At 40.3% G+C, this 20,893-nt stretch overlaps 1 protein-coding gene across 1 annotated transcript in view; it reads right to left on the minus strand.

Annotated features, from left to right (window-relative positions):
• Window positions 1-2,719: 2,719 nt before the first annotated feature.
• The window catches only part of TACR3 (tachykinin receptor 3), a 67,224-nt gene continuing 49,050 nt past the window's right edge, over window positions 2,720-20,893 (minus strand). Inside the window, exons 4-5 of the mRNA XM_007054476.3 lie at window positions 9,156-9,352; window positions 2,720-7,832 (exon numbers count right to left, since the gene is read on the minus strand). Coding sequence (XP_007054538.1) covers window positions 7,517-7,832; window positions 9,156-9,352 — 513 coding nt within the window. The 3' untranslated portion in view covers window positions 2,720-7,516. The remainder of the gene's footprint in view (window positions 7,833-9,155; window positions 9,353-20,893) is intronic.

Consider the following 20,893-nt stretch of genomic DNA (forward strand, 5'->3'; position numbering starts at 1 on the left):
TCTCACGTGCATTTCTCTGTCCCAGGGACAAGAGCCTACTCTATGCTTCTCCTCTGGTTCTGCTGATTCCCAAGGTCATTTCCAAGCTGAAGCAAGAGCAAGGCAAAATGATATTCATTGTGTCAGCCTGAGCAAGGCAGCCAGACTTGCACAGATTGTCCATCAGGGAACTCTTACCTTGTCTTTAGGCACGGGCTTGATATCCTAGAATCATGGGGCAGATGTTGCACCTGAATCTTCAGTTGTTACACCTCATGGTCTGGTTCTTCAGTGGCTAAACTTAGTGGACGGACACTGTTTGTCCAGAAAGGCCTACTTAATAATAGGGAACTAATCCACAAGGGTTACTTACCTTAGTGGAAGTATTTCTCTATCTGAGCAGCTAGCTATGGTATATTTCCTATGCAATCTATGATTCAAAAGATTTTGGACTATTACACTTAAGAGTCAGGTTTGGTGATCAGTTCTATCAAAGTGCACCTGGCTGCAATTTGTTTTGTTCTCATGTAATGGGTAGGATGGTATTCTCTAAGCCTATGTTCACCAGGTTTCTTAAAGGCCTAGAAAGACTGTTCACATCTATCAGAGGTCCTACTCCACAGTGGGATTTGAACTTCGTTTTGTCAGCCTTCATGGATCCCCCTTTCAAACCATTAGCCACCTGTTGGTTGCTTCACCTTTCAGGAAAGGTGGCCTTTCTAATAGCCATCTCTTCAGCAAGAGGAGTAGGGGAACTACATGCTCTAGTTACAGACCCTTCATACACTTTTTATTTATTTATATATATATATATTTTTTACAAGGACAAGGTGCAGCTTAGGCAGCATCCTAAGTTTCTCTTCAAAGTAGTATCTGACTTCCACCTCAGCCAATCTATCGCTATACTGGTCTTCTTTCCAAAATCACATGATCATAAAGATATCCAATAGCTCCATGCTTTGGATGTTCACTAAGCATTAGTTTTGTTTTTGTTTTTAATCTGGAAAGAACAAAGCCTTGTTGGATCTCTTCCCAGCTGTTCGTCTCCTGAATGGAACAAATGAGAGGACATTCTGTAACCACATACTCTCCAAGTAGATCACCAGCTGTATTGTCATGTACTACAAAATCACAGGTATTCAACAAGAGCACACTCAGCCTCTGTAGCATATGTGGGTCATGTCCCTATCATGGACATCCGAGGAGCAGCAACATGGTCTTCAGTCCACACCTATCATAGACATGAATGAGGATACTACAGTCTGTCCCTATATTAACTATTTACCTAACATTGTCTCCATTCATAGAATCACAAATGTAGGACTGGAAGGGACCTCAGTTGGTCATCTAGTCCAGTCCCCTGCACTGACGCAGGACTAAGTATTATCTAGACCAACCCTGACAGGTGTTTGTCTAGCCTGCTCTTTAAAACCTCCAATGACAAAGATTCCATAACCTCCCTAGGTAACTTGTTCCAGTGTTTAGGGAAAACTTCCTAACTATCAGGGTAGGTAATATCTAACCTCAAACTCCCTTGCTTCAATTTAAGCCTATTTCTTCTTGTCCTGTCCTCAGGGGCTAAGGAGACAAATTTATTGCCCTACTCTTTATAACAAATGTTTGTGTACTTAAAAGACTGTTATGTCCCCTCTCAGTGTTCTCTTCTCCAGACCAAATAAAATGGGTTTGTTTACAACTTTTCCTGTAGGCCATGTTTTCTAGACCTATAATAATTTTTTGTTGCTCTCCTCTGGACTTTGTCCAATATGTCCACTTCTTTCCCAAAGTGTGGTGCCCAGAACTGTACACAGTGCTCCAGTTGAGGCTTTATCAGTGCCAAGTAGAGTGGAAGAATTACTATTTGTATCTTGCTAATACATACCATAAAAGGAAAAAAGCCAACATCATTTTGGGAACAGTTTTACATTGTTGACTCATTGAGTTTGTGATCCACTATCACTCCCAAATTATTTTTCTGAAGTATTCCTTCCAAGGCAGTCATTTCCCATTTTGCACTTGTGCAACTGATTATTCCTTCCTAAGGGAGAACTTTGCATTTGTCCTTTATTGAATTTTATCCTGTTTATTTCAGACCATTTCTCTGGTTTGTCATGATCATTTTAAATTCTAATCCTGTCCTCCTAAGCACTTGCAACCCCTCCCAGGTTGGTATCACCCACAAAATTTATAAGTGTACACTCTATGCCATTTATGAAAATATTGAATAGAACTAGATCCAGGACAGGTCCCTGTGGGACCCCACTTAATATGCTCTTCCAGCTTGATTGTGAACCATTGATAACTACTCGGAGTACGGTTTTCCAACTAGTTGTGCACCCCCCTTCTAGTTGGTTCATCTGGGCTATATTTCCCCTAGCTTGTTTATGAGAAGATCATGTGAGACTGTATCAAAAGCTCTACTAGAGTCAAGATATACCACATCTACTGCTTCTCCCAACCACAAGGCTTATTTACCACATTCTCTGTCTTCAGGATCATTTGCAATGTTCTTGCTATCATCAGCATTTGAAAAGTGTATATAGAGTAGGAGGAAACCTGGCACATTTCTGACATTGGATTGTCACAAGCCACTTCTAAAATTCTACATCTGTCTTTTTTAAGCTTAAAATAAGAGAGGAAAAACAAAATAAGCTCACCACAGTCACACAGTTTAAAGTATACAACATATATTCATATACTGATTTTTATTAATACAATGCCTATTTTTGTAATAGCCACACTTTTAAAACGAGAGTTTATTCAACAACCATACATTTTCTATACATAACTTCCTTATAGACAGAAATTGTACATGAACAACCAGAAAGACTTTACAATACACACATATAATATACAAGCACAAAGTTACTATGCTCAGCTTTTTGTAGCCAGTCTGAACTCCCCCAGCTGAGTTGTGTTAGTATATCTTCATACTTGTGTGGATTTAGAACCTTAAATCAGGACATTTGAGGCAAAAAATGAAAATGGACATTTTGTATGCATCACATTACATATACTGAACTAGGAGAAGGGTGGGGTTTTTTTTGTTTGTTTTTTAAATTTTGCTGAAAAACAGGGCCTGTTCATAAATACAGGGACTTGGCATGTATGAGCAGTGACTTAAGGTCTGGTCCACAAATCAGTGGGACTTTTTCCTTTGATGTCAATGGGCTTTGGATCCTGCCCTTGCTGAGAAGGGCATATGTGACACTGGAATTGCAAGTTACTATATTTTTATAATTTTCTAATATAAAAGAGTAATGGTTTCTTTAAATGACTTCTGTATTCACCTTTGGAATGAAGTTCTTGAGGTTAATGCAAAAGATGTCTTAATACGGGGTCACAATAATGCAAAATTTCTCCATCTTGTACACATTTCTGCCCCGCACACTACAGCTCTGAGTTGGCTTGTTTTGTGTGACCGAGTCACGGCTCATTGTTGACTCATTTAGTCTGTGATCCACTATAACTCCCAAATTCTTTTTTCTGCAGTAGTCCTTCCAAGGCCATCATTTCCCATTTTGTATTCACGTTACCTAGTTTCTCGTCTGTCACAAGACTCTGGCTGGTGATGTGACAAAATGGGTCACAAATTCATGAAAGCAAACCTATATTGCAGTATGCACATTTTCATGCATCTTGAAATATGATTTCACTCAAATCTTGTTACAGCTCTGCCAAACAAAGCCATTTAAACATATTGAGATTTTTATAAAGTCAGCTCTCATATCCTAGACATTTTACAAAATTTTAATATTCATTGCACAAATTCTAACCATTGCCCTAAAATACCCCAAATCAATCTCCCATGTCCAACTTTACCCACCCATTAGACCATGTCTCCCCTAATGCCTGCAGAAAGAGAGAGGCATTGCAGTGTGCCTGGAAAGTTAATAAATGTCCAGAGCTGTGGCAATTCTAGGATTTGGTAAAAGATCTGTTTATAGAGCAACAGGAACTCTATCAGCAGGAATTTTTCATTTAAAGAGAGATTGTGAGAGAATTAGATGCATTTTAGAAATGAATTTTTTATTTTTTAAATCCTGAATTTCTAGTGTATATGAATACCTGGCAGAAGTTGAGCACATATCAAACATCTGTAGCATGTTTTGCTCCTAAAGAACCTCTGAGCCAGATTCTTATCTCAATTATTCCGGTTTAAATCCTGAATAACGCCACTGCAATCAGTGTAGTTACCCTAGACCTCAGTGGAGTAACTGAGATCAGAATTTGGCCTTCTATTCTTAAGGGATAGTTTGGTGATGGGTTTTCTTCCATTGGGGAAATTGTCACCTTTTTATCCTAGGAAAAATGGCACAAATATTTTTTTCATTGTTTTGTTTATCTGTTTTAGGTAAAAGAAAACATTACAACATGGCATACTGACCTTTCTGCTTTGAATTTTTTCTTCTTTATTTGTGTATATTAGTTAAAAATCTCTAGGAGAAATCCTTGACCCCATTGAAATCAATGCCAAAGCTTCCATTGACTTCAGTGGAGCCAGGACTTCTCCCCTAGCTACCAGAACAGTGAGCTATAGTACATTCACCTAAGCTAATACAAAAAATACACCTCAAAAAGATATTTGTTACTGCCACATCTGAGATGATGATTCTGGTTAAACTAAGTAGCAATATTCTCATTTTAATTAAATATCATATAATGTATTCTATTAAGAAGCTGATGGTTCCATTATAATTTAATCTTTTTTAAAGACATTTTCAGCTGTAGACTTTTCCTGACATTTACAATTTATCTTGTACAATTACACAATTGAAAACAAATAGTATTTTTTTAAAGTTACCAAACATACTTGTACAAATAAAAAATATATAAAGTACACCTATTCATGTTTATAAACAAACTCCAAAGTTTCCTGAAGTGTAATATCCATTGTGTCCTTTCTCTGAATTACTGTATTCTGCTTCAGCATAAGATCGTATTTATTCTTAATCATACTTCTGTGTCACAAAACCCTTTAGTCTTTTATTGAAAAAACTTTTGGTCTTGTGTGATAGAAGTGCTGTATGATTAAAAATAGATACTATGTATATTATAGAAAAGATTCTGTATATTATAGAAAAGAACTGTATTTGTTCCAGTTCACCCCAGATGTGTGTTATGTGGATATGGATCTTAACTCTGTCACACACTAATACTTCTGGACTATACAACCATTCTTGTTAAAGAAAAATGGGAAAATTCTGATATTAAAACCATTAAGGGGTTATGTTGGTGGTTAAGTGTGTTGGTAATGTGGCAGTTAGCCTGAACAGTGATAATACTGGATTCTCTAATGATTTCCTAACATGCTGTTGTCTCATCCACCTTGTCTAAGTATCAGAAGTTTTAGAAATTTCCCTTGCTGCCCAGCGACAATAGGAGTGCCACGTTAAAGATTCAGGATTGGCAAATTTATGGTCTGATCTCCAAGGTTCAGAGTGTCTCTTAAATGGTGCTGAGTGCCCTCAACCCCTGTTGGGCGAAATCCTGAAACTTTTACTCAGTTCTTATTCAAGCAATTAGACTTTGCAGTCTTCAGTGGTAGTTTGCTTGACTAAGGACAGGGTAAAAACTGGATACAGATTTCAAGATTTGGCCCAGTGACTTCAGTGGAAAATGAGGGTGAACAGAAGCTCTCAAGAGGTGCTCAGCTCCTTGGGCTTTTACCACAGTAGGTAATTTTTAAAAAGAATACTTTTTAATCTAATATAAAAATATAGGATGCTTAGATTTTTGTTTCATATTCACAAACAAGCTTCCAAAAATGTGATCACAAGATTTCTACATGCACCCATAAGAATGCACATTATTGAAGGAAATGTATATTTGGAAAACTATGGTCTATGAGGACAAATTTCAAAACACTGGGATCTTGTTTTTTGCCTCTACAATTTGCAGGTGCAAGTGGCTGCAGGCTCCCTGTACAAAATTTGTTAGTACAATCTAACTGGAGCTATCAGGTATTTAGACATTGAAATGATTTATTCTATTTTGTGGGTGCAGAAAGAGAGCCCCAATAAAGGCTGGATTCTAAAGTAAGCCCTTAGAGTTCAATGAACAGCACTGCAATTCTCTGAAGCACCATGGAGATCTTGATGATGGATATTTTTTTCATATGCCATAAACCTCACACACACATCTCAAATGACTGTTGGAATCACGTTCCCAGTGTAAAGAGCCCTACCCAAATGGATTAGGATTAAGCTACCATTCATCCGTGACTCAGGCTTTAATCTGGAGTTCAAGTTTTGGGTTTGGAGTCAATTATGCCAAAATCCTGTGAACTGTTTTTAGGACAAAATGATGGAAAAAAACTGGCAATATGACATGATCTCAAAGGAGTTCTCTTTTATCTTGAATCAAAATATAATACATTGGATCAAAATCTTGCAAGAAAAAGCTGCTTCTGTGAGAGAATGGCCATATCTGAACCTGCACTGAAATACATCCTTTATGGTTTGGGATTCAACCCAAACCAAAACTGAGTTTGTATCTGGGGACAGAGCAAGCAAACTATTTATTACAATCACTGTTTTGCTTTTGCAGGAAAACAGATATCTGATCATAAGCTTCAATTGTCTGAATTTAATTATGTATACTAGTTAGCTGACAGTCAAAATGAATACAAATGCAGTTATGTATTTTTATGTCTGTCTAGTAAGGCATTATTTTATCAGTGCCTTACTGAGGAAGTGGCTCTTCCTACTTCAGCGGGTGAGCACTGATCCATGTTTAACAAAGATTTCTTGATACAGACTATGTTTTGTGACCTTCACTTTGAGGGTTGCAGTCTGGTGTAGCTACTGAAAGACACTGCAACTGTGGGTCAAGTAAGTCCTACTTGCAGCACACAGGGTGGTTGGTATTCCTGCATGTGCAGGGGCCAGAACAAAGCCTATGAACCACTTAAGCCCTATTTGGGGTTTGAGTTAGTCTTAAGTGTATTTAAGTGGCGCACAGAGCTGAATCCCATCCACCTTGACTTCAATAGGATCACCCACATGAGTTTGTGTAACAGCAGACTGGATTTGGAACTTATCAGGAAATTTCCTTATCAGGAAAATACAAAAGGAATTTTTAACCCAATCTTATGTAACTTTCCTCCTGTAGAATTCACAAATAATATAAAAATTCAGTACAGTTAGAACTGTAGTTATTTTGAAGCTGCCTGGTTACGTTTCAGTCAGTAAAACTTAAATATCAGCAAGTCAGCTATAGGTCTGCATTTGATCCTAATACAGGAGCAAGAGTTTTATGTTGTATTGTTTTAAATAATTCTTACAAACATTTCTATGTACAAGATGCCACTGTGTTTTTCCTACTCATGTAAACAGACGTCTTATAGTTCCTCTTTTTTTCCAAAGTACAAACGTAAGCAGGGCCAGTAAGTCGTATGGTATTTACAACCAGGGTTCATCGACTGAATCTTGACTGCCATCCTGTAGCTTGGATATGGGTTCTAAGGTAGAATAGCATTGTCTCTTTCATGTACAATACTGCTCTTTTCACACTCATCACAAATTTACCCAGCGCCTTAAGAATACTCATCCACTGATGTATAGGGTGAGCTGATAAAACTCGAGGTTGTAGAGGTGGTTTTGGAATTCCTGCGTGAACAGCCATTAAAGCTTGTGTCCCGCGAAGCAGCTCTTTTCTTACGGGTGGACTTGGAATGATCTCCATCATTGGGGTCAAACACTACTGTTGTGCTAGACTCCATTCTGGATACCGTGTACAAGCTACTTTGTCTGGTGGGATGAAACCTGGCTGCCTTGAGCTCCAGCTCATCATAGCTGGACACCTCAATAAATGGGCACCAACGGAATGCTCTCTTGAAACCGGCTCGGAATCTGAAAGGAAAGATACTTCTTTGAAAGCATTCATAGGCAATGCATAGGGGGTCATGCAGGGTCAAGTGCTCCTCCCCCACATATTTCTGCTCAGCCTTCCAGTGGGGAGCGAGAGGGGTTCTGTACTTCTACTGCACCTGCCCCCTGGCACCTGTTCCTGGCAGCCAGGTCTGGGCAGGGCGCAGAAGGGGAGAGACAGTCATGTCTCGTGCTGGCTGAGTGTGGCCACTCCAGGTCACTGCCTCTGTGCAGCGCAGCAGCTGCCTGAGAGACAGCCTGGCTGGGAAGGTGGCAGCTGCCTGCCTCCTCTGCTACCCACCCGGGTTTCTGGCTTGCTCAGCTCCTGTCCCTGGTAGCCTGACCTGGGCGGGAGTGGAGGGGGTGGGCTGCTGCCTCCCTAACCAGGTTCTCTCTCAAGCTCTTGATGGCTTTAATTCAGTAATACCTGCTAATTTTTCAGTGATTCCATTAGTATCAGCTGTGAAGAGGTGTAATGGCACATATTCTGAATAGTATTTATTTAGACCCTGATCCTGCAATCTGATCCAGGCAAGGTGACTCATGCCCATAAAGAGTCCCTTAAACAGTCGTGGCCTGATTTTTCAAAAGGGTAAGCACCCACAAATCCTAGGGAAGTCAACTGCAAATGCAGCCCCCTTGAAAATAAGAACCTAGGAGTGCATGTGACTTTTTTCCCCCCCAGCATCTCCAACTACATATGCTTTAGTACTGAGTAATAAGGCTATGAACATTCATTTTATCATCCGATTCAGACTGCAATGTATAATAAAAATATTGTGATGTGATCAATAATACTACAATAAAAGCTTTATTTTAAATTGCATTTTGACCCCCACCTCGTAAAGTCATGCTATACATATCTTTGGAGTAATGATTAGTTAGTGGTGCGTGCCACAATCTATATGTTGGCTAACAGCAAAGCAACCTTAATTTACCTTTGGTGTATTTTAAACAATTAGGGCCTGGTTCTGCAAGCCCTGACAAGTGCAACTTCCATTGATGTTCTTACGTGTTCTGCATGTGGAACGTGGCAGGCGGACTTAGCCCCCCCCCCCCCCGCCAAGGCTAAATTTTGCTTTTACATTTGTCAATGCCACAAGTGTTTATTGGAAGAATAGTATTAGCATTGAACAGAAACCTGAAGGAGGCTTTTACCTCACATGAGATAGATAGATATATATATTTTCTCTCATTGGGAATCTTTACTAATGAAGTGAAAATTACTCTGTCTCTTTCACATTCAAATCATTTATATTCTGGCTAAGCTCTCACACACCCAATAGTTTCAGAATTCTCTCTTACCTCTTATTAAGGCAGCAGTAGATAATGGGATTGTACATTGTGGAGCTCATGGCTAGCCAAAAGCTGGCTAGGTAGATTTGCTGAATATATTTCCACCGATTTAAATGTTGGTAGATCCCAGTAACTATGAAATAAATGTGGTAGGGCAACCAGCAGATTGCAAATGTCAACACAACGACAATCATCATTTTTACCACCTGAAAGAAGGAAGCAATAAGGCCATTTTATAATATATGTTATCTTGTGTCGCACCTAGTACAAAGGTGTCCACATCACAACCACCACTGCAGCTAGCACCAATTGGACCTCTTCTTGATCATCTCCCTATTAAAGTTAGTGAAGTTGTAGCAGGGATGAACATTTTTTAACAGCATTTTTGGTTTTAATCTGAATTTCTGGTGTCTCCATTTTTCTCTGGAGAACAGCATCCTCCTCAATAATTGAACTTTGTACCAAAAATTGAAAAAAAAAATTAGTGACTGAAGCTTGGACTTGTTCAATATTATCATTTTCCTAGGTCATTAGCCATAGACTACGGTTATCCTATTTTCCATTTAGCCGCCCCTGCATGGCCTTTCTTGCCCCAAAGTCTGTTGTAGAGAAGAGACTCCTCTCTAACTGCTAAACAGCTATATCCCTAGGTCCTTGATGGGAGTTGAGTGATCAGTGACCCTCAGGGAATGCCCACCAGAAGCAATCTCCATTCTTAATTTAGTTTCAGATGGCGTACATCCAGAAGTATGACAGGCTGGTGATCTTCGTCATCTTCCCTGGTTTTGTGTGGCATCACAGTCCCCAAAACACAATAAAAGACAAATGAAGAGAAGCTTTGGTCAGTGTGAAAGGCAAGGAGAGAAAGTCTTGCAAGACAGAGGAAGTAAGCATTAAACAAAAGTGTTTCTAGCTGCCATCTTGCCCGCTTCAGCTACAGATATTGCTAGACCAGTCATTCTCAACACACAATGTCAGAAATAAGCATGGTAGATTTTATTTTGTGTGTATAAAATGAAAACTAGCCTGATTAGGCTTATACTGTACATCTGTTGGCCGTGTATATGTATGCATGTTACAAGCAGAACTGGTATTACCACCTATATTTAGGGTTGCCTGTCACTTCCCATTATAAAAACCCTGTTTCCAGTTGCTTTCAACTTTTTGCCAAACTTTAAGTAAAGAGCTGAAATTGTCCATGTCAAGTGTCTCTCTCATGCTGGTTTTTTTTTTTTTTTAAAGCTTCAGCTAAACCTGTTCAACCTTAATCTGGCCCTGTGGTACATATGGTTGATGGTACAGATTGTAATTACATGAATACATGCTCATGTTTTTCACACACAAATTACTTTTCATTAAATTTCTGCTACCAGATTCAGTGGGCTAATAGAAATATTGTGTTTGAAACAATCATAGTTCAGACTGGGTTATATTTCACTCTTTTTTCTTTTTTTGTGGACATACTTTCCAGCTGTTCATCGGCGATGAAACTACTCCTGCAACTATAAATTGTACTGCTAGAAGACTTGGTGCATATGTTAGCACTGAATCCCCTGATTTTCAGAAGGGCCTCCAGTTTTGCACCCACATTTTTGTGCCAGTTAGGAACTCTTATCATTTTGAACTTGCAGGCATATTTCATAGCACTTAAATGTTTAATTACTTGTAAGCAAAATTAGTCAGCTAAAAACCTGATACAACAAATATTTTAATAAAATTACTGCTGAAAATATTTACCAGTGGAACAAAATAGGTGGAAAATAGGAGGCTGCTAATGAAAATCAGACCCCAATTCTTTATAGTCTAAAAAGTCAGTTTAGCATGTTATGCAAACAATCCATCTGTACAGTGCTTGAGAAACTGAAGCAGCAGAGACTTTCAGTAATGTATTTGGTTTAAACTGGCTGCACACTGATTCTCATACCCTGGAGCTGCAGGAATTGCTACAACAGTAACATTACAGGTTACCAATTCTGGCATCACTAAAATGTGTTAGCCCCACAATTTCCAGAGAAAGTAGCCTTTCTGTTTCTAACACCTAAGCTGTTACAAAAGCAGGTTAATGTGTAGACACTTAAAGGGCAAGTCAAACCGCTCTAGAGGAGTTGCTGATTTAAAAGATCGTCTGAAGGTCTCCCGAAGAAAAACAAATAAGCCAGTGAATGCAGGGTCAGCTTAACCTGTTGCTTTCTCTGCCTTGAGTTTGGTATATGAAAATTTTGCACAAGCACTGTGGCAGGGGAGAAATTATTGAAGTGAATTGCTTAGATGGCTGTACTGGACTTGTACAAAGTTGACTTGTTTAGATGGCTAACGTTCTTTCTGTTTAGTCTGCTACAGTGAAGTTGTGCACCACAGGAAAGTCAGGCAATGAAGCACATCACAATGTGATTGTATGGAGCTTTCTTGGGGTAATGATTTCAGATGCACAAATTTTTTCTTAATGAGAAACAAAACTACTATGATAGAGGTCTATAAAATCATAACTGGCGTGGAGAAAGTACATAAGAAAGTGTTCTTTACTCCTTCTCATAACACAAGAACTAGGGGCCACCAAATGAAATTAATAGCAAGTTTAAAACAAACAAAAAAGGAAGTATTTTTTTTCCGCACAGTCAACCTGTGGAACTCCTTGCCAGCGGATGTTGTGAAGGTCAAGACAATAACAGGGTTAAAAAAAGAACTAGATAAATTCATGGAAGATAGGTCCATCAATAGCTATTAGCCAGGATGGGCAGGGATGGTGTTCTTAGCCTCTGTTTTCCAGAAGCTGGGAATGGGTGACGGGATGGATCACTTGATGATTACCTGTTCTGTTCATTCCCTCTGGGGCACCTGGCATTGGCCACTGTCAAAAGACAGGGTACTGGTCTAGATGGACCTTTGGTCTGACCCAGTAGGACCATTCTTATGTTCTACTTGAATGTGATAAGGGATAGCTCAGTGGTTTGAAGCATTGGCCTGCTAAACCCAGGGTTGTGAGTTCAATCCTTGTGGGGGCCATTTAGGGATCTGGGGCAAAAATTGGGGATTGGTCTGGCTTTGAGCAGGCGGTGGGTTGGACTAGATGACCTCCTGAGGTCCCTTCCAACCCTGATATTCTATGACAAAAAACCAAATGTAATCCACTGTAACTCATTATGTGAATCCATTCAGTTCTCTTGCTCTATCCAAATACCATTAGTGTTTCTCTCCTTGACAGTGACTGGTAGCTAACAAATAGGATCTACATTCATGGTTTATAAATACAAAATTTTGTATCAGTTTGACTCAGTTTAATGAAAAGTCCTGAAAAGAAGAAACTCTGGCACAAGCTCCAGCAAAGAGTTAAGCTACAGCACAAGAAGGAGAATGAAACGGTACTTGTACCTAATTTCTCCCAATCTCCAGATTATACCTACACTAGAAATTTTAGCAAAAAAACCCCTTCTGGTGTTATTGCTCATTCAGCTCCGGAGAAGAAAGCATCTTAATAATTTTGTTATTTGAATTGTATAGAGTGCATCTAGCAATACAGAAATCAGTTTATTTTCTTTTTTTAATATGTATGTTTTGCTCTTTTTTGATATACTGCCATTTTCAGCTGCTTTTTTCCTTTGTTCCATGTTGTGTTACATTCATTAATGAATGATTGCCATTTGTGCAGATGGAAAAGATTTTTATGAAGCAAGCAAGCCAGGGAAGTACATGACTTTTCATTTCTACATAATCTCTTGACCAGACCCTCAACCCTATTCTAGCTGCTATGTGCTGTCCTGCCACCATAAATCACTAAGAAACCAGTGGGTCCAGCTACTGGTGGCTTCCACCACTGTAGACTCCTAGCTGTTGAAACAGTCCCTGGGCTGGAGGGCAGTCGGGTATGCTTTGAGCAATCATGAGGTTGTGAGTAGAGCTGGTAGGAAAATGTTTTTTGTTTTTTTTCCTCATGAAAAATGTTGATTTTTTTCCCCCCATTTTTCTCAAAAATTTCTGCTGAAAAATTTCCACATTTTGGTGAATCATCAAAACCTGAAAACCTTTCAATTTTGGGGTGTTTGTTTTTTTTTTGTTTTTTGGATGAAGTTTCCAATTTGTCTGCAGAAAGCAGGCACTCTCAGTGAAAAATTCTGTTTAGTTGAAAACCCAGTTTTACATTGAAAAACAGTTCAACCAGCCTTAGCTGCAAGCCATGTTTACTTTACCTCCCTCAGCTGCTCTGACTGTATCTCCACCACACCTGAGTATCTAACTCTTTAACTCTTGTGAGACATCTGCATAAAGACAATGTGAATAATGCAGGATTTCCTATAAAGAAATTTTCCACATTTGTTATATTACTTAGGGCTGATCTTGCAGATCCTCATGTAGGAACAGGATTTCATAATTGTACTATAAGAATAGAGGTACTACTGTATGTCTTGATTTCATTTTACCAGCCACTCCATTTGAATAGCAGAAATTTGAATAGCAGAATTACTCTCTGGGACATTGGTAGAAATGCATCTGACAGACTGCCAGTGTCTGTACTGATGTTAAGGCAGGGACAGACCAGAACAATCCTTATGACTGATTCTGGTCACCCTTTTGTTTTAGGATAAGTTATAATGTCTACTATGGTCTCCTATATGTATTACAAATTAAGCACTCTAGTTAAATATACATTTCTTTGTTTTAAGGTTTAGTAAGTAAGAGACAGGATCTTGTATTGTGTCTATGATAAGGAGATTCAAAATAAACTGACACTGTTTGTATTCTCAAAGGTCTCTGTGACAGTGGTCACTTTGGATGGGCTATTACCAGCAAGAGAGTGAGTTTGTCTGTGGGGGGGCGGAGGGTGAGAAAACCTGGATTTGTGCTGGAAATGGCCCAACTTGATGATCACTTTAGATAAGCTATTACCAGCAGGAGAGTGGGGTGGGAGGATGTATTGTTTCATGGTGTCTGTGTATATAATGTCTTCTGCAATTTCCACAGTATGCATCCGATGAAGTGAGCTGTAGCTCACGAAAGCTCATGCTCAAATAAATTGGTTAGTCTCTAAGGTGCCACAAGTGCTCCTTTTCTTTTTGCGAATACAGACTAACACGGCTGTTTCTCTGAAACCTGTAAAAGACTGTTTGTGTGAATGAGGAATATATGCATCAGGAAAAGATAAGGTGTGAAGGCCATTGTTATAGCCAAATGGTCAAGGAAGAAGGAGTGAAGAGACTTAAGGACATCAGAGAATCGTCAACGCGCATCCATAATGAAGGAAGGGCAGATTGACGACCCTGAGGTGAAAGCTGGTACCCCTAAAGACAGGACAATTGATTAAATCAGAACCAGGACAGGATAACCCTCTTGGAGGTGTATTGGAATGCTTACATCAAAAGATACACCAATTAAGAAGTAACTGGTCACAAACTGACACAGCAAAATCCATAGACTTCAACAGAGAAAGACTATAAGAACAGGGTGCTTGGCCGTGGGACTTTGGGTTTGTCTTGCCACACTCCAGGAGTATCAGATCACAACCGACAGAGCCCTGCTCCCCTCTGCAATCAATCTGGCTGGCCGCTAGATTGATCCAGACTCTGGACTGGTAACTATAAACATCAACTGGCAGGACTGTGTGTGTGTGTGTGTGTGAGATTGAAAAGCATATGCTAACTGTTGTATTCTCAATAAATGTGGCGTGCTGCCTTCTCCCCTATAAAGATCCCGTGTGCTTCTTATAAGTATAACACTCAGTCAGGAGAGTAATCCTTATTCATGCAAGGAGTCCCATTGGATTACTCTCATGAGTGCAGCCTTACAGGACCGTCCCTGTCTGATGAATCAAATAAGGATTTTATTTAAGGGAAATCCTCGACTATTTATACAGATTTCTCACTCAACATGGAGATTATATAAAAATGAGTTAGATTGTGTACTTTGGAGCCTTGCTTACTTCTTAAATCCTTTCCTCACACAAGTTGCAATTTCTCATTAATCAGCAGTGTGCAACACAGCAAAGGAAAGAGTCAGCTGAAATGTAGTATATCCAAAAGAACAAACTATGCTTATCTAGTGTGGGCAAGGGTACTTATGGGAGTGAGACTTTGCAGGATCCCCTGCCTTGTGAAATATTTGATGCTATTTTAAAAATGAATGGGAACTAAAGGATTCTGCTAAATTCACAAAGAATAGCAACGATGTTTGGTTTGTTGTATTATTATTTTTATTTTGCACACATGGGAAGGGTTAGCCCAGGATGGCTAGACAAATTAGTCTGGCTGATTCAGATGTAACATACGGCATGGCTACACTATAAACTTAAGTCGACCATATGTTAGGTCGACTTATAGCCAGTGCAGGAATTATGTGGTGGTTCATGTTCACACTGCCCTTCTGTCTGTGGTGCACATCCTCACCAGGGAGAGCTTCCACCAATTTAAGAGAGACAGTGTGAGGGGCTGAGAGCCAGGGCTGCTCTCAGTTCTTTGTTCAGCTCCCTGCTGGAAGCCTGGCTGGCCCCTGGCCTCAGTTCTCTGTTGTGAATGGGGCAGCCACATTCGGGCTTCTCGGTTCCCCGCTTCCCACCCAGAAAAGGACAGGTGCCTGGACACTGGGTGCGGATCTCCCCGCTGGGAACCCGGCTGCTACCCCAGGCTCTCGGCTCCCCATTCCCCACTGGGAGCTTGGCTACCACCCTGGGCTTCTCAGCTCTCTGCACTTTGCTGAGCTATTCAGTATACTTCGAACAAGATTCTTAGGCAGGTCAAAATCCTCCTCTCCAAACTGCACTGCATCATTTTATTGCCTTTTTGTTGCAAACCTGATCCTGTTGTTTCTACGAGGTGAATGGGATGGGATTCTGATCTCATTTGCACCATACTGTGAAACTCCATCAGCTTCAGTGGAGTTACAAAGATGGAAGTAAGAATCAGGCCCAGTTATTAAAGACCATATCTCTGTAAGTATATCTTCATTTATCCATTCATGGATTGTTTAGCTAGAATAAAGTGATAAAATTGCAACATGTATCTTAAGGTTTGTAAGTAAGTGGATACTTTAAAGTAAAACTAAATCAAGTGTGGCTTTGCTTTTGATTTTTGCCTTGTTATAGCTATATATTAGAACCTTCTCATTGTTACTGATATTTTTCTCTCAATGATTTTCTGAAAGATGAAACCTGTGCCATTTAAGATATTAAGAGACTTTAAATTTTTATGTCCTATCTCCCTATATAATAGACAGTTTTCGCTCTTGAAGTACTATAGTATACTTAGCAATCAACCTTTCTTTTGTTTCGTCTTTACACTTAACAACCCAGAAGGAAAATTCTTTTGTAATCTGATAAAGTGTATTATTAATGAGATTTCTCATACCCAGAGAAGGTTAAAAGGAACCTCTGTTACAAAGTGATGAGACTTTTGTTTTTGGTTATGAAAACCAAAAGGTATGTGTCCTGCATGCTCCCTAAATCAAAGAATCATAGTACTTAGATGGAAAACACCTACTAGATCATCAAATCAATTCTCCTTGAAGGGAAGAAATTAATCCACTCTAGAAATGTTGCCACATTTTTAATTATGCTTGATTTTGCCATTTTAGTTTCTTTTACCATTGCTAACCCTAGCCAAAGACAAATTGCTAACTGTACACAATAGCCTGAATTCTTTAATATTTCTCTGTCTCTGTCTCACTCACACACAGACAGACAGACAGACAGGAGTACTTTTAGTGACAGCTGGTTGGTACCGATTACTATATTAAGTTCTTGGAGTGTTATTAAGGCACCAGTAAGTATGTGTTTCTTCCCTTAACTATGTCTCGTTCCATCTTTCTGCCTATCTCTTTTTAGGGATAAGGAGAAGGGAAAATACAGCAGCAAATGCAGATTCTTTTCTCTGTCCTCCTACTATTGTTCTTATTTCCTTTTTTCACTATCCCTTCCTCTCCTTCCGCTTCCTTCCCCTGATTCCCAAGTCATTACCATCAGTGACTTACTCCCAGTGGTTAGTGCCTCTTCTCCCATTTTCCCATTGCTTGCTAACACTTGACTCTTCATACTCCGAACCCTTGGCTTGAACTTTCCATTCTCCTCACTAAGGCTAGATTGTGGCTTTGCCACAGCCCTCAGAAAGGGGCAGCAGTTAGTTGCATTGCTCCAGGGCAGACTGGAAGCCAGATGGTTACTCAGAGAGTTACAGTCTGGTTCCTGGTTCCTTCCCCCTCTTTCGGGGGGAAATGATCTATCCGCCCTATACCAGGTTACTTCCACTCACATGCTGGCTGAGCTGCCTTGGCAGGCATGTTTGGGGAGTGAAGCCCAGGCTCTGCCCATTCCCCGCCCGTGGCTACCACATGCTATGCTCTGGGTAGCAAGCCAAAGAAAAAAGAGGGTGTCGTTACACCCCTTTCTGCCATGCACTTTGCAGGTAGGATGGAGCACAGTCTGACCAGTTTTAGATAATTAGCATTTGAGGCCATGATCATTACTGGTGTAACTCTACTGATGTCAATAGACTTATGCCACAGATGAGATGGTGCTTGAGAAGTCAAACACTGTTGGACATAATAAGGTTTACCATGACTTACTTTCAACACAATCATTCCTTTATTCGTCCACAGGCCACTTAGTGTTGGTTACATCCAAAATATCAATACAAGCCTATACATCCTTATATTCTGTACCCTAGCAACAATACAGTTATAAGTATTGGCTAAAATACCTACAACAGGTTTAGGCCTAGGTGACACCTTCCTATCATGGTGTACTCCAGAGTGGTAAGGAAAAGCTCTGCCGAAGAACCCCTAGAAAACTTTTCTTTTTATACACTGTAACAAACAAGTGATAGCATTGCTGGTTATTGGGCCTACGCTAAAGTTAGCTGAAGCAGTTTAGGGCTGCATCCTGCTTTCTTCAAGTTTTTCACCTTATGGAGCGTAGCCTATTTTTACCCAGCTACTGGACTGAGCATTTCTTTTCAAAACAAACTTATATACCTAATTATTTTACTGACCCTGGTACCTAATATACCATGTTTTCTGTATTTCTATTGCTCAGCGCAAACTTTAAATAACACTGGTATTTCCAGGACCACTACAAGTTTAACACAAACAATCCCTCTGTCTCATGATCTCATTCTTTTGGTCACATGGTTTGGGCTAATCAGTCATGCCAAAATCCAAACTCAGTTTAAAATGTATAATTCACTCAGTTAGTGTGGGCCTATATTCCTATAAACACTGAGACTTTTCACATAATTTTCACAAACCTAGTGATTTTGTTAACTTTTTAGTCTATATCAACAATGCTTTCATGATAATAGTAATGTACTCAGGATGGGAACAGCAAAGAATCACAAGGTTTGAAAGCACAGATAGTCTTTCAATCAGATAAGACAGGTGCCAATTTCCGCACTTCATAAGTTGTTTTGTTCTTCTGATTTATAAGCCACTTTCTGCCAGTTTTTTAAATAGCTATCTCTACATTTCATTTGAATAACCCAAAAATAAAAGTTCGTGATCAATTTTTTTGTTATTTAAATAGGAAACTTAAAAAAGCTAGGATCTTCTTGTAGACTGGTTTCACCATCAGCTATGCAACACTTCTGTTACTTAGTTTCATAAATTTGCAATAATCTCTTACAAACTGTGGTCTTTTTTACAAAATCAAAGCCATTTTGACATTTTTAGAAACAGATTTGGCTCATGGCATTGTTATACTGCACTTCACTGATGTTGCTGGTCCTCTGGAATTAAAGCTGGTGATGTCTGAGTTTTGCTAAAAAGAAAATTATCCAGTCTGACTCTTTATGAAATTCTGTCAAATAGAAAATGGACATAGAATTTCCTCCAGTCTTGATAATTTTCTGTTGGATTTTGCTTAAATGTCACAAACTTGGATTAATCCACAATATAAAGAGGGGGATGGGGGAACTCCAAATGGGCCTCCTGGAGTGGCATTGAGTAAGAAAAAAGCAGAAGGAATCATAGAATATCAGGGTTGGAAGGGACCTCAGGAGGTCATCTAGTACAACCCCCTGCTCAAAGCAGGACCAATCCCCAACTAAAGCATCCCAGCCAGGGCTTTGTCAAGCAGGACCTTAAAAACTTCTAAGGAAGGAGATTCCACCACCTCCCTAGGTAACACATTGTAGTGTTTCACCACCCTCCTAGTGAAAAAGTTTTTCCTAATATCCAACCTAAATCTCTCCCACTGAAACTTGAGACCATTACTCCTTGTTCTGTCATCTGCTACCACTGAGAACAGTCTAGATCCATCCTCTTTGGAATCCCCTTTCAGGTAGTTGAAAGCAGCTATCAAATCGCCCCCCCCCCACCATTCTTCTCTTCCGCAGACTAAACAATCCCAGTTCCCTCAGCCTCTCCTCATAAACGATGTGTTCCAGTCCCCTAATCATTTTTGTTGCCCTCCGCTGGACTCTTTCCAATTTTTCCACATCCTTCTTATAGTGTGGGGCCCAAAACTGGACACAGTACTCCAGATGAGGCCTCACCAATGTCGAATAGAGGGGAACGATCACGTCCCTCGATCTGCTGGCAATGCCCCTACTTATACATCCCAAAATGCCATTGGCCTTCTTGGCAACAAGCACACACTGTGGACTCATATCCAGCTTCTCATCCACTGTAACCCCTAGGTCCTTTTCTGCAGAACTGCTACCAGCCATTTGGCCTGGTCTGTAGCGGTGCATGGGATTCTTCCGTCCTAAGTGCAGGACTCTGCACTTGTCCTTGTTGAACCTCATCAGATTTCTTTTGGCCCAATCCTCTAATTTGTCTAGGCCCCTCTGTATCCTATCCCTACCGTCCAGTGTATCTGCCTCTCCTCCCAGTTTAGTGTCATCTGCAAACTTGCTGAGGGTGCAATCCACAGCATCCTCCAGATCATTTATGAAGATATTGAACAAAACCGGCCCGAGGACCGACCCTTGGGGCACTCCACTTGATACCGGCTGCCAATCAGACATGGAGCTATTGATCACTACCCGTTGAGCCCGACAATCTAGCCAACTTTCTATGCACCTTATAGTCCATTCATCCAGCCCATACTTCTTTAACTTGCTGGCAAGAATACTGTGGGAGACCGTGTCAAAAGCTTTGCTAAAGTCAAGGAACAACATGTCCACTGCTTTCCCCTCATCCACAAAGCCAGTTATCTCATCATAGAAGGCAATTAGATTAGTCAGGCATGACTTGCTCTTGGTGAATCCATGCTGACTGTTCCTGATCACTTTCCTCTCCTCTAAGTGCTTCAGAATTGATTCCTTGAGGACCTGCTCCATGATTTTTCCAGGGACTGAGGTGAGGCTGACTGGCCTGTAGTTCCCAGGATCCTCCTCCATCTCTTTTTTAAAGATGGGCACTACATTAGCCTTTTTCCAGTAGCCCGGGGCTTCCCCCGATCGCCATGAGTTTTCAGAGATAATGTCCAATGGCTCTGCGATCACATCCGCCAACTTCTTTAGCACTCTCGGATGCAGCGCATCTGGCCCCATGGACTTGTGCTCGTCCTGCTTTTCTGAATAGTCCCGAACCACTTCTTTCTCCACAGAGGGCTGGTCACCTCCTCCCCATGCTGCGCTGCCCAGTGCAGTAGTCTGGGAGCTGACCTTGTTCGTGAAGACAGAGGCAAAAAAAGCATTGAGTACATTAGCTTTTTCCACATTCTTTGTCACGAGGTTGCCTCCCTCATTCAGTAAGAGGCCCACACTTTCCTTGACTTTCTTCTTGTTGCTAACATACCTGAAGAAACCCTTCTTGTTACTCTTAAC

This window comes from Chelonia mydas, chromosome 4, assembly GCF_015237465.2.
Source record: "Chelonia mydas isolate rCheMyd1 chromosome 4, rCheMyd1.pri.v2, whole genome shotgun sequence".
NCBI lineage: Eukaryota > Metazoa > Chordata > Testudines > Cheloniidae > Chelonia > Chelonia mydas.